At 48.4% G+C, this 13,271-nt stretch overlaps 1 protein-coding gene across 1 annotated transcript in view; it reads left to right on the top strand.

The window, feature by feature from the left end:
* FASN (fatty acid synthase) overlaps positions 1-13,271 on the top strand; it is a 55,784-nt gene that overhangs the window by 9,749 nt on the left and 32,764 nt on the right. The window contains 8 exon segments of the mRNA XM_044004090.1: positions 2,189-2,362; positions 3,186-3,386; positions 4,207-4,329; positions 6,103-6,218; positions 6,335-6,469; positions 9,623-10,082; positions 10,597-10,784; positions 11,378-11,567. Coding sequence (XP_043860025.1) covers positions 2,189-2,362; positions 3,186-3,386; positions 4,207-4,329; positions 6,103-6,218; positions 6,335-6,469; positions 9,623-10,082; positions 10,597-10,784; positions 11,378-11,567 — 1,587 coding nt within the window.

Raw genomic sequence — 13,271 nt, forward strand, 5'->3', positions numbered from 1 at the left:
CTTCTACCCGTCTAGAGCTCTCTGGCAGCATGGCTCTTCTCCACCGCCCATTGCTGCAGGTGCCTTTCTTGCTTTGACTAGGTGGACATGGCTGCAGGGCCCCTTCCCTGCCTACTTCACCTCTCTTCTCTTCCACCCCCTCCTTGCCCTGCGCCCTCTTCACTTCCTTTCCCCTGCCTTCTCTGTCCCACCCTCACTCCCCAGCTCTCCTGGCAACTAAAAACCTTCCCTTCTTTTAATTTTGTACTATCTCTCCTGTTTCACATTATGCTTGATACTCTTTACCCTCCTAACTCCCTTCTGGAAGATATCCAACTGGCCTACCTCAGAATTTGGGCATCAAGGAAAAGCTGACTTATGAACTCTGCTCCTTTTCTAAGGGAGATGGGTAGGTAGGTCATCTGTAGCCAGAATAAACACACCAGGAAGCTAGATTGTCTGTGCACCCAGTTCTTCTGCTCTAGGCCTTGGCTCCCTTGACCAGCCCTAGGGCCTCCCTGTGCCCTAAGACAGCCGTATTCCATTCAAATGCAGGACTTTGCCAGTAGGAGGAGGACAATAGGTATTCCTTAGCTTGATTTCAAGTCACTCCTCATTTCCCAGTCATAGACTGCACACAATTGATCAGCAGCACGTGACTGCTGATTTGGAATCAGAATCCATGTTCAGATCTTTTGCCATTTACCACCTGTCATCTAGGTCTAGTCACTTAAATTGCTAGGGCCTCAGCTTCTTTGTAAAATTAAGGGATTGGACAAAATGTATTCTGAGGTCCTTTCTAGGGGATGGTTTGCTAAAGCTATACCATCTAGTACTACCCCCTTATCTGGGAACAGGTTGATGGTGCAGTAGACAGAGTTCCAAGTTTAGAATCAAAAAGACCTGAGTTCAGATCCTACCTCAGACACTTACTAGCTGAGTAACTCCAAGTGAAGTACTTGACCTCTTTAGATTGTTTCCTGATCTGTAGAATGAGGGAGCTGGCCTTGGTGGCCTGCAAAATCCCTTCTTGCTCTCTGTTTGGAATTTCCATCATGAGTAGGAGACCCCAGAGAATTAGGAACCTCCTAACATTTGGGAACTCTTTGGATACTCTTAGCCAATTTCTGACATGGAGAAAGTAGTCACAGTGTGAAAGGGAGGACAGCTGGTTTGCGTCCATATGTGCGATGGATTAATGTCCAGCCATCACTTGATGGGCTAGCCACTGGTTTTTGTTTAGTGGAAGCCAAAACACAGGCAGGCTCCTTCATGTATGAGCTGTGGATGGGAAGATTGTCACTTAATCCGACATTGTGGCTTAGGTTGTACCCTAATTGGGTGTCTTCCTTTTTTTACAGTGACTGTTAAGTAGTCAATTACCCACTCTGTTTGCATATAGGTTGCCAGGTGTGGGGGTGGGATGGGGAGGAGGTGTGCTCCTAACTAGTTCATTGGTGAGTCACACCTGGTGAAGAAAACTTGCTAAGGGTCTTGGCCTGTGGCCTCTCTGCCTGTGCCCTTGAGAGTCCTGGAAGTAAGTAGTTGGTGTACATCTCTTCCCTGCAGCCCTGGACACTTGACTTTTGTCAACTTGTGCAGTCTTATCTCAGCAGGCCCGGCCCTTAACACTTGGGTCAATGATGCATCTAATCTGCTTCCAGCAAAATACCTGAGGACTAGCTTGGGGAGAGTGGATCTCTTTGATCCATGCCCATGTTCTCTCAGTGCCCACGGCTCAAATTCATCTTTAAGTTGGACCCTGGAACCCTCTTTGATAATTTGCCCTTTGACCTTCCTTGGTCCTAGTTCTGTGGGCTTGAATCTTAGGTGTTCTTATGCAAATAGGGAAATGCAAACCTTTCTTCCCTCTACCTTCCTCTTCTCTTTATAGCCTGATAATCCCCAATAGGAGAAAAAAAAAGTCCCTAGACGCTTTCCAAGCTACTTCACATCTTCCTCCCTTCTACCCATTCCTCCTCTCTTGGGAAAAGTAATTTCTTACCCGTGTGGTTTTTCTCCAGCCTAACCTCAGCTTTGAAAATCAAGATTCCAGCTGAATTTTACCATAGGACTAGAGAGGATCCAGCCAAAAGCAAGGGTCCCCCGAGGAAGAGGGTAGAGAGCTGCCCTTGATACCGAGGCACCTTGGTGGCCACCTGGCTGCTAGGGAAGCCCCCAGATGCTAAGTGTTTTGCTCCCCCTGCAGGCATAAACCCAGCTATACTCCGAGGGACCAACACCGGTGTATGGGTGGGCGTGAGTGGATCAGAGACCTCAGAGGCCCTGAGCAGAGACCCGGAGACACTCTTGGGCTACAGCATGGTTGGCTGCCAGAGGGCTATGATGGCCAACAGACTGTCCTACTTCTTTGACCTAAAAGGTAGGTGAGGGGGTCAGGACAACTGACCCAATGGGACAAACACTGATTCTCTGTGCCTTCCATTAACCCCATCCCCCCGCCCTCTCTCTCTCTCTCTCTCTCTCTCTCTCTCTCTCTCTCTCTCTCTCTCTCGGCCCCTTTCTTCCCAATAATAGGAGGATGCTTCCTTCCTTTTCCCCTTTCCTAAGGAAGATACTTAATGGGTAGCTAGGTGGCACAGTAGATAGAGTGTCTGAAGTTAGGAGGACTCATGTTCCTGAGTTCAAATACAACCGCAGGCACTTACTAGCTGTGTGACCCTGGGCAAGTCGCTTAACCTTGTTTGCCTCAGTTTCCTCATCTGTAAAATGATCTGGAAAAGGAAATGGCAAACCTCTCCAATATCTCTGCCAAGAAAACCCTAAGTGGGGTCATGAAGAGTTGGACACAACTGAATAAAAGCACAGTAGTGAGCCAGGGGTAATAGAAAGAACAGAGGATTGGAGTCAGAAGCTGTATCCTTTCAGACTGGGCCTTACTTGGCTCATCTGTAAAAGGAGGAGGGGTTTGGACTCAAGGACCACCGAGGTCCTATCCAGTTCTAGATGTGTGTTTCCATGAATGACTTCTTGGGAACCCCCTGGGTTCTTCTGAGATCCTAAATTCTAGGATGCTCTGGAGTTAAAAGGATATAAATAAGCTGTGTGATAATGCTTTCAATGGACTTTGTGGGTCCCGGACAGGGGTGGGGCTGCTTTGAGTCCCTGGAGCCTCTCTGAGGTCTGTCCACAGCCCAGCTCTTGCTTCTTTCTGCCTGATCCCATCAGCTGTGCTCTGATTGCAGGACCGAGCATTGCCCTGGACACTGCGTGTTCCTCCAGCCTGGTGGCCATGCAGAATGCATTCCAGGCCATCAGCTCCGGGGAATGCTGTGCTGCCATTGTAGGGGGCATCAATGTCCTGCTCAAGCCCAACACCTCCGTCCAGTTCATGAAGCTGGGCATGCTCAGCCCTGAGGGTGCCTGCAAAGCCTACGATGCTTCCGGTAATAAGGGAGGGGCTCAAAGGTAGAAGCCTTCCACAGGGAGGGGGTGGGGGGAGCAATAGTGAACAGATACATCTCTGCTCTACCCTAGCTAGCGCCCCACCACCACCACAAAGAAGGCCTGTGTTCAGATTCTGCCACTGACTAGCCAAGTGGCCCAGGTCTCTTTAACATGGAAAGAGTAAAACCCTACTTCACTGCATTGTGGTGAGGATCAGATGAGATCATCAAGGCAGAGGATGCCACAGAAACATCAGCACTTGTTCTCCTTAAGGGTGCAGGCAGTGTGCTGTAATAGAAAGGGCCAAGGCCCTCATTGCTGCCTCTTGATCTTCCCCCAACTTCTTGCCAGGCCTCAGTTTCCTCTTCTGTAAAATGAGAGGATTGGATTAGAATATCTCTGAGGGTCCATGGAGTTTGAAACTTCTCCCGTTGTTGATTTCCCAGTAGGAGACTGGCTGGTGATCTGGCTTCATGGGATTTTCCCCAGCCAGCCGGGCGTGGGAGGGAAGTGGAGTTCACCATGGGTACCATCCATGCTCTCTGATGCCTTGTGCTCTTCAAGGTCTCTTCCCGCTCTGGCATTCAGGGCACTATGGCTCTCTCGTTGCTGGCTGCACGGTGTCTTCCTTCCTCTCAGCCTTCACACTAAACCTGGGCTGGCTATTCAGAGGCAGTGTTTTCACTAAGACATCTGTTGAGGCAGTTAGATGCAGAAACTGAGAGGGCAGACAGAGTAGGAGCCTAAAACCAGTCTTTGCCTCGGTTTATGACAAAAGGCAAATGTGAAGTCCTGAGAGGATCTTGTCTTTCCCTTCAGGGAATGGGTATTGCCGGTCTGAGGCCGTGGTGGCTATCCTAATGATGAAGAAATCTATGGCCAAGAGGGTATATGCCACAGTATTGAGTGCAAGCACCAACACAGATGGCTACAAGGAGCAAGGTGGGTCGTGAGGTCAGGGGTTGGGTGCTGGGGTCACCGGGTTAAGAGCTGGCAACAGCAGGTGGAACATGTCTTGGGTGGCATTATCAGGTACTTGTTCTGCCCTCCTAGTACAACTTCTTTGGAGGCCAGCAAGGCTTTAGCCTCAGCTAGTGCCATGGGAGGCTACACCTGTCAACGGATCAGCAAGAATTTATTTACCAAGCACACATTATGTGCCAGGCACTGTGCTAGAGGCTGGAGATAAAGACAGTCCCTTTCTTGTGAGGAGCTTAAAATCTAGCCAAGGGAGAGATAACACATAGAATTGTAGGTATATAAAGAAAGATAGATGATCATTGTGGGGGGCAGGGTTTACACTGGAAACTCTGGAAGTCAGGAAAGGTTGTATATAGAAGGTGGCATTTGAGGTGAGCCTTCAAGGAAAGTAAGGATTCTGAAATGCAGAGGTGAAGAGGGAATGCACTCCAGGCATGGGGGACAGCTCATGCAAAGGTATGGTGGTAGGAGATGAAATACCATACTGTGAAGGGGAGTAATACATAATGAGTCCAGAAAAGAAGAAATGGCCAGGTTGTGAAGGGCTTTAAATACCAAACAGCATCAGGTTATATTTGATCCTAGAGGGAGCCTCAGGAATTTACAGAGCAATGTTGTGGTCAAACCTATGAAAGTCAATCTAGCAGCTAATTGGAGTAGCAAAAGACTTGGGGTGGGGAGACCAATTAGAAAGCTATTGCAGTTGTCCAGGCAAGATCTGATGAGTCTGAAACAGGTTAGTGACTGCAAGTAGAAAGAAGAGAATGAACTTAGTTGTTTAAAGTGTTTTGGAATTATTGATGAGAAGATTTAGCAACCAAGTGGCTTTGTGGAGTGAGTGAGAGTGAGGATTTGAAGATGACACCAGTGTGCCAAGCCCATGGGACTGGAAGAACAGAGAAAGGGGAATCTGAAGCGGGGGTGAGTTTGGAGAGATAATGAGTTCTGGTTTGGACCATGTCATTTGAAATGTCGGTGGGATATCTCGCCTTGGATATTTAATGAGCATTTGGAGAGGAGGGGCTAGAGCCATGATTGAACCTGTGGGAGCTGACAAGGTTACCAAGTGAGAGAGAGGAGAGAGAACAAGGCCCAGGACAGAGCCTCGGGATCCATTCACAGTTAGAGAATGTTGTTAGAGGATTCTAGCTAAGGAGACCGAGCAGTTTTGGTCGGATAGGAGAGCTAGGAGAGAACAGCATCACCAACATTTGCATAGGATGCCATGGGTCAGATGCTGTAGATAGAAACTGGAGGTCGGAAAAAGGAGGCCATTATGAATTTGGCAATTAAGAGATTATCAGGGGGCAGCTAGGTGGTGCAGTGGATAGAGTGCTGGCCCTGGATTCAGGAGGACCTGAGTTCAAATCCAGCCTCAGACACTTAACACTTACTAGCTGTGTGACCCTGGGCAAGTCACTTAACCCCAATTGCCCAGCAGAAAAAAACAAAAAGATTATCTGTAACTTTGGGGATAGAAAGCAGCATTTTGAATCCGTGGCATCTGAAGGGCCTGGGCTAGGAGAAGTTGACAAAGACTGTCCCCGGGTGCTGTGTTACTTGCAGTGTCTGGCTGGCCTTCTGAGAAGAGATTATTAGTTTGGTAGGGCGAGCATCAGAGCAAGGCCTGGTGGCAAAGGGGCATACCATCTCAAAGGCATAACTAGGGGGTGACTTGTGGGTAGCAAAGTGTATGGGGCCACCAAGGGCCATGAACATGGCATCTTCTTGCAGGTGTGACTTTTCCCTCTGGAGAGGTACAGGAACAGCTAATACGATCTTTGTACAAGAACTCTGGAGTCTCCCCCGAATCACTGGAATACGTTGAAACCCATGGCACTGGCACCAAGGTGAGAACGCCTTTCTCCTACCTCTCCTCACCCATCCCTGCCAGGCCTTCAGAATATAGCCTTCAAGGTGAGCTGGGCCGCAGAGCTCATGGTCTGGATCTCTTCTGTTCCCCCAGGTTGGAGATCCTCAAGAATTGAATGGCATCGTCCGGGCTTTGTGCCAATCTCGCCGTGAACCGCTGCTAATAGGATCCACAAAATCAAATATGGGCCATCCAGAGCCTGCCTCGGGGCTGGCAGCCCTGTCCAAGGTAACCAAGAGGGAAAACTGCAGTTTTGCCCAGACTAGCTTGTTGGGATACTATTTCCCTTCCACAAGTTGAGGAAGGAGCCCTTGTCCCCCTAAGCTTTGGGTGGGGTTGGGGTTAAGGAAGTTACTGGGAAAATGCCGGTTTTAGGGGAAGGGATGTGTTTTACATGGTGCCAAACCAAATGTCTCAGTGAGTGTGGCAGTTCCCCTTTCCCAATTTCAACCTGCAGCAGGGTCCCTTTAAATGTCGCTGCTGCTAGAAATAATTCAATTTAATCGGGAAGCAGGAATGGGCATGGGTATAACAGGAACTGTGGAAACGAGAGGGGGGAAGCTCTAAGCTCAGAATCAGAAAACCTTGATTCCAATCTTGACTTTACCTTGCATTCCCTGTGGGCCTCAGTTTCCTAAAATATAAAAAGGGGGAGGTATACTAGATATTTGCTGAGGTTCCTTCCAGCTATAAAATTCTGGGATTCAGTCCACTTTCATTTCCTTCCCTGTAATGTTTTTTTTATTCTTTGACTTAGTAAGGAAGCCTAATGGGAGTTGGGAAGCTAGTGACTTGGCCCCAAAATGGGATTGCTACCTCTGCCTGGCTTGGCTGGTTTGACTGGGTGTGGTTGATTGATTGGGCTTGACTCTGGGGGAGGAGGCATCCACAGGCAGGCTGGATGATTGGCCTCCTCCTGTCCTGTGTAGGAGGTTGGTATCCTGGACAAGTACCTGAAGCCTTCTGTTCCCCAACCCCCATTTCAACCCTCCTCCCCTATTCTTGTGTTTCTGTTTCTTATCTGCCCTCCCATCTCCAGCCTGAATTCTGATATCTGTTGTGAGGCTACACTCCTGACAATGGTATCATGTAGAGGGGGCCCCAGAACAGGAAAAGAGGGGTCAAACAGGCAGGGCTGGAAACCCATGATCCCTGAACCAATCCAATCTAATGGACCAGCATTTATTGAGGACTTGCTGTGTGACAGACACTGTGATAATCAAGACAAGAGTGATATCCCTTCCCTCAGGAGGCTTATATTCTAACAGAGGAGACAGTGTGCCCATATATAGGAATATCAAGTAGATATCCATGGCTATAGAGGAGAAGGTGGTAGCTGTTGGGAGGACCGGAGAAGATGGCCCTTGAGCTGGGTCCTGGTTATGAGCTAGGAGAGTGCCCCAGGAAAAAGGGACAGCCAGTGCAAATGTGCAGACTGCAGACAAAGTCCTATATACCAGGAACTTCAAGAAGGCTGGCTTGGCTGAAGGGCTTAAGGTGTTGAACAGGTTAATGTGTGGTAAGGCTGGGAAGTGTGGTGGGACCAGGCCGCAAAGAGCTTTAAAAGCCAAACAAAAGACACCAGTAGGTCAAAGGTACCATTTATATTTTATTCTAGAGGTCATAGGGCACTATTGGAATTTAGTGAGTAGGACAGTGATGTCATCGGCCCTGTGATTTAGGAATATTCACCGTGTCAATTGTGTGGAGGATGGATTGGTGTAAAGAGACAGTTGAGACAGGGAGACTAATTAGGAGGATATTGCAATGATCTGGGCAAGAGGTGACAAGGGCCTGAACAAAAGGAGGATGGCATTGAGATGGGAGAGAAGGGAATGTATGCAAGAGATGTGAGCAGGAAGCAAGAAAACAAGTGATCGGTTGGCTTTGTAGGGTCATCGAGAGTGAGGAAGCAAAGACAACACCAAGATGGTGAACCTGAACTACTAGAGGTAGAGTTGTACCCTAGACAGAAAGAAATAAAGAGTTCAGAAGGGGCTAAGTTGAGGGGAAGGAGAATGAGTTCTATTTTGGTCATACTCAGTCTGAGATGCCTATAGGACATCCATATGGAGATGTTCAATAGCCAAGTGGCAGTACCATTGACAGTAAGAGGAAAGTTTAAAAGACAAGAAGGTTTTGGGGAAAAGATAATGAGTTCTGCTTTGTATATACTAAATTCAAAATGCCTATAGAACATCCAGTTTGAAATATTCATTAGGCCAGTGTGGGACTGGAGCTTTGGAGAAAGACTAGTTCTACAAATACAGGTCTGATAGTTTTCTGCATAGAGATTATCACTGAACGCATAAGAGCTGATGAGGTCACCAAATGTGGAGACCAGGACAGAGCCTTGGGGTATGAGATAGATGGTGATCCAGCAAAGGAGACTGAGAAGTGGTGGTCAAAGAGGTAGGAAGGGAACAAAGAGATAAAAGTGTCACAAAACTCACAGCCCAGGAATGTCCAATGGCCACCAGTGTCAAATCCTGCAGAAAGGTCAAGAAGGATGACAATTGAGAAAAGACCATTGAATGTGGCAGTTAGGGGATCATTGGTGATCTCGGTGGTGAAGCTTTTTTTTATTTTTTTGCGGGGCAATGGGGGTTAAGTGACTTGCCCAGAGTCACACAGCTAGTAAGTGTCATGTGTCTGAGGCCGAATTTGAACTCAGGTCCTCCTGAATCCAGGGCCAGTGCTAAATCCACTGCGCCACCTGGCTGCCCTGTGAAGCATATTTTAATCCTGTTATCTGCCATCTCTGTCTCTCTCTACTCTCAGGCCATGTTATATTTTCATTAAAAAGGAACCCCAGAGGGGCAGCTAGGTGGCGCAGTGGATAAAGCACTGGCCTTGGATTCAGGAGGACCTGAGTTCAAATCCAGCCTCAGACACTTGACACTGGCTGTGTGACCCTGGGCAAGTCACTTGACCCTCATTGCCCCACAAAACAAAAAAAAAAGGAACCCCAAGATGTGCCTTTGTGCCCATAACATGCTCATATGGATGAAAACCACCATCACCAACCTAATCTGTCATTGCCATACTCTGGGCGTTAATTTCTTTAGTTCTAAATCGAGAGGGTAGAATGAGGGCCAGGCTACCTTCCCCAGGGATGTTAGTCCCATTAGACTACAAGAGAGTCACAAGCCATCTCCCAGGCACCATGTTACTATCTGCAAAGGAGGAAAGATTTCCCACGATGCTGTCCTTTAAAGTTTCATTAGTGGTAGCAGGAGTGGGTGGAATTGGCTTCATTTAATAGAGGCTGGTCCTGCACTAGCCCCAAAGAGCCAGCCATAGAGAACAGGTTTTCTGATTGCCTTGGAGCCCCTCTAGAGGTCACTCACATTCCCTTGCCACTTCTGCTCTTACCCACAGGTGCTTCTCTCTCTGGAACATGGGGTCTGGGCTCCTAACCTGCACTTCAAGAACCCCAACCCTGAAATCCCTGCCCTCGTGGACGGGACACTTCTGGTGGTGGACAAACCAATGCCTGTCAAGGGTGGCAATGTTGGCATCAACTCATTCGGCTTTGGTGGTTCCAACGTCCACGTCATTCTCAAACCCAACACCAGGCGGACCCGGTCCCTACGGTCCCCATCCTTGCCACACCTGCTGCAGGTCAGTGGGCGGACAGAGGAAGCTGTAGAAACACTGCTGGAGCAGGGCCAGTTGCAGGCCCAGGACCAGACTTTTGTGAGCATGCTCAATGACATTGCCATGGTGCCCACAGCCGGCATGCCCTACCGAGGTTTCACTGTGCTTGGTGGGGAGAGCAATGCCAAGGAGGTACAGATGGTAACCTCGGGTGAACGACCTCTCTGGTTCATCTGCTCTGGTGAGTTTTCCAGCCCCGTCCCTGATCTTCTCCATCTGAAATCCTGCCTGCGGCTGGGGCTTTATCCTAATCTTAGGATCTCAGAGTTGGGAAGGGCCTGTCCATTCCTGTTTCCAAATGCAACCACATCCATACAAATTCTTTTTTTCTACCAACCCTTCATGTTAAGAAGTTCTCAATCCTCTTTACTATATGTTAAGCCTCATTTCAACTAAAAGAATGATAACATTCCTCTTTATAAGAAATTCATTTGCGTTTGTGGTGATTACTAAACTCTCCTCTTCTCCCTCCTACCCCATCCCTGAGTCTTCTCCAGGCTCAGTAATCCCCCACTCGGTACCAAGGGCTAGCCAAGGGTTCCTCCCACATACACCCCTGACCGCCTGTCCTCTGTGACTGCCCTGAAGTGGGCCAGGGGGTGGGGTAAATACCTCCCTCCATGCAAATGGGAGGGGTGGGGGGAAGGAGAGTAGGGTTTAAACCAGGTAACCTTATCCTCCCACCCCTCAAACAGGTATGGGCACACAATGGCAGGGGATGGGACTGAGTCTCATGCGACTGGACATCTTTCGCAATTCCATCTTGCGCTCTGATGAGGCTGTGAAAGAGTATGGCCTCAAGGTGTCCGACCTGCTCCTGAGTACCGATGAGAACACCTTCGATGACATCGTTCATGCCTTTGTTAGCCTTACTGCAATTCAGGTAGGCCAAAAGAAGACCTCTCCCTGACCCTATCTGCCCCTCACTTCCGGGTACCATCCATGCATACAAAACAAGTAGTCCTTTACTCAAGAAAAGGGGTTTAGGAGATCTGGATGATTCTGTTTTTCTTCGTGGGAACCTCATGGGGTGGGGGAGGGGAGGAAGACCCTGATGAGACTTTTTCATGAACTGCTTGACTCCCATGCTTTTTAGCCAAACTGTGAGGGGGTGGTCTGGCCAGTAACTTGAACCTGTTGTTAACGAGACCATGGTCATGGGTTCAATCCCAGTCTGGGCCAGGTAGTGTCACACACCTTGGTCAAAAGGTAGGACCTTAATTTTGGCCGGACATCTAACACGTCACTGGTCTAGCTGGGAATGCAATCAGACAAAGGACAGTTTAATGTATGAGTACACCACCTACACCACCACCACCACCCATGCCACAAATCTCAGGGTCCAAAAAAGAAATAGCCCAGGACTGAGTGACCCTGTACTGACCCTTTCGGATTAGGAGCTAGGGGAAACTATTAACTGGAGGGTCAGTGATCCTCAGTGTGATTCACTTCTCCCCTGTTATTCCCTCTCTTCAGATCGCCCAGATTGACATGTTGACAGCAATGGGCTTGAAGCCAGATGGCATCATTGGGCACTCCTTGGGCGAGGTGGCCTGTGGCTATGCCGATGGCTGCCTCACCCAGAAGGAGGCTGTCCTTGCTGCTTACTGGAGAGGCCAGTGCATCAAAGATGCCAAGTTCCCTGCAGGAAGTATGGCAGCTGTGGGTAAGTGTCTGAGAACTGCCCATTCCAGGCTTTCCTGAGGAGTCAAGGCAGGGAGGGATCAGAAATAGTCCCTGGCCCCCGAGCAGACTGTGCACTGACTTACTAGTATGGAGCTAAAGGTCTGTTTTGCCTTTAGTGATCACCTGTCATTTGTTTGGTTAAGAATATTCCCCCTACCTATAGTTGTGCAAGATACCTCCTCCTAGGCATATATACCGTGGGTGAAGACACAATGCAGCATCAGGAAGAGCACAGACTGGAGAGTTTAGGGTTCGGCCCCAACCTTCTCATTCCCAAGCTGCCGTGTGGCCTTGGACAAATTACTTCCCCCTTTCCCTGGGCCTCCTTTTTACCATCTATAAAATGAGTACCTTGGACAAGGTGATCAAGGAGATCTTCCAGCCCTCACATTCTATGGTCCTTGTCTTCTCCCAGGGCCTCATGTGTTAATTATCCACTTTGTGATTGTTTCTGACAAATGTTTAACTCCAGGCTGGCTTCCAGCCCTACTCCCCGAACTACTTCCCAGCCATCATCCAGGAAATACTAACTCATTTTAATGTTAGACTAAATCAAACAAATAGGAAGATAAATCCATAGCAGTTGGGGGTTTTTTGTTTGTTTGTTTTGCTTAAGTCCTACAATATATTCCAAAGCTAAGTAGAAACCATCTTTGTACTGGACTTGGAGTCAGAGGGCTAGATAAGGGTCCCTGCTCTACCACATTGTGGCCTCAACTGAGTCAGCTCTTTCCTTGAGCCTCCAACCTATTACTTGCCAAATGGGAATGATAATACTTGCAGTATGTATTTCGTGCATTTTTGTTTTGTTTTGTTTTTTACAAGGCAATGAGGGTTAAGTGACTTGCCCAAGGTCACACAGCTAGTCAAGTGTCTGAGGCTGGATTTGAACTCAGGTCCTCCTGAATCCAAGGCCAGTGCTTTATCCACTGTGCCACCTAGCTGTCCCTATTTCTGAAGTGCTATAGCAATTGGAGCTCTTCTTTTTCTCTTAATTTTTGTTACTATTGTCTTCTGCTGTGAGTTCAGCATCTCTGCCACTGGGCTCCATAAGCATACAAGACCTTGCTTGAATTAACCATTTGGAACAGTAGAGCCTAATTCCTCCCTTTGAGGGGTTTGCTCTTTAAGGTGAAACATAATTAAGCACAGATTATACTCCAGTTACAACAGTGCCTGGAGAGGAAAGAAGAGGTTGCATTAGAAATGTTCCTGACAGGCTTGAGAAAGGCAGAGTTAAACCATGGAAGTGGGTGGTGAGGGGGAGGCGGGAGGCCCAGGGACAGCTTTATTAGAAATATTTGGCCCAGAATGCCCAAGGCTTGATGTGGATGTTACCTTGTCTGGGTTTGGCCAGCTCTGTTCCAACCTCCAGTCCTCAGGCAAGGAAGAGCTATACCTGGGATTCTTGAGTTATATGTACCTTAGTATCTCCCTAAACTCCTTTGAAGTCCAGGCTTAAGCCTGTAGCCTCCCTCCCCATCCCCTCACAGCCAGGGGCATCCGCCTTGTGGGAGCATCCATATATGCTGAACCCCTTGCACATGTTTATCCTCAGGCATTTGTACTTGCCATCAAATACTAGGTCCAAGAAAGTCCAGTGTAGGAGAAGGGGCCCCCGGGGAAAAAAATGAGTCTTTGTGCTTCTCCCCAAAAGGGCCCCTAATCTTACTCAGGATCCCCT

The sequence above is a fragment of the Dromiciops gliroides genome, chromosome 4, assembly GCF_019393635.1.
Source record: "Dromiciops gliroides isolate mDroGli1 chromosome 4, mDroGli1.pri, whole genome shotgun sequence".
Lineage (NCBI taxonomy): Eukaryota > Metazoa > Chordata > Mammalia > Microbiotheria > Microbiotheriidae > Dromiciops > Dromiciops gliroides.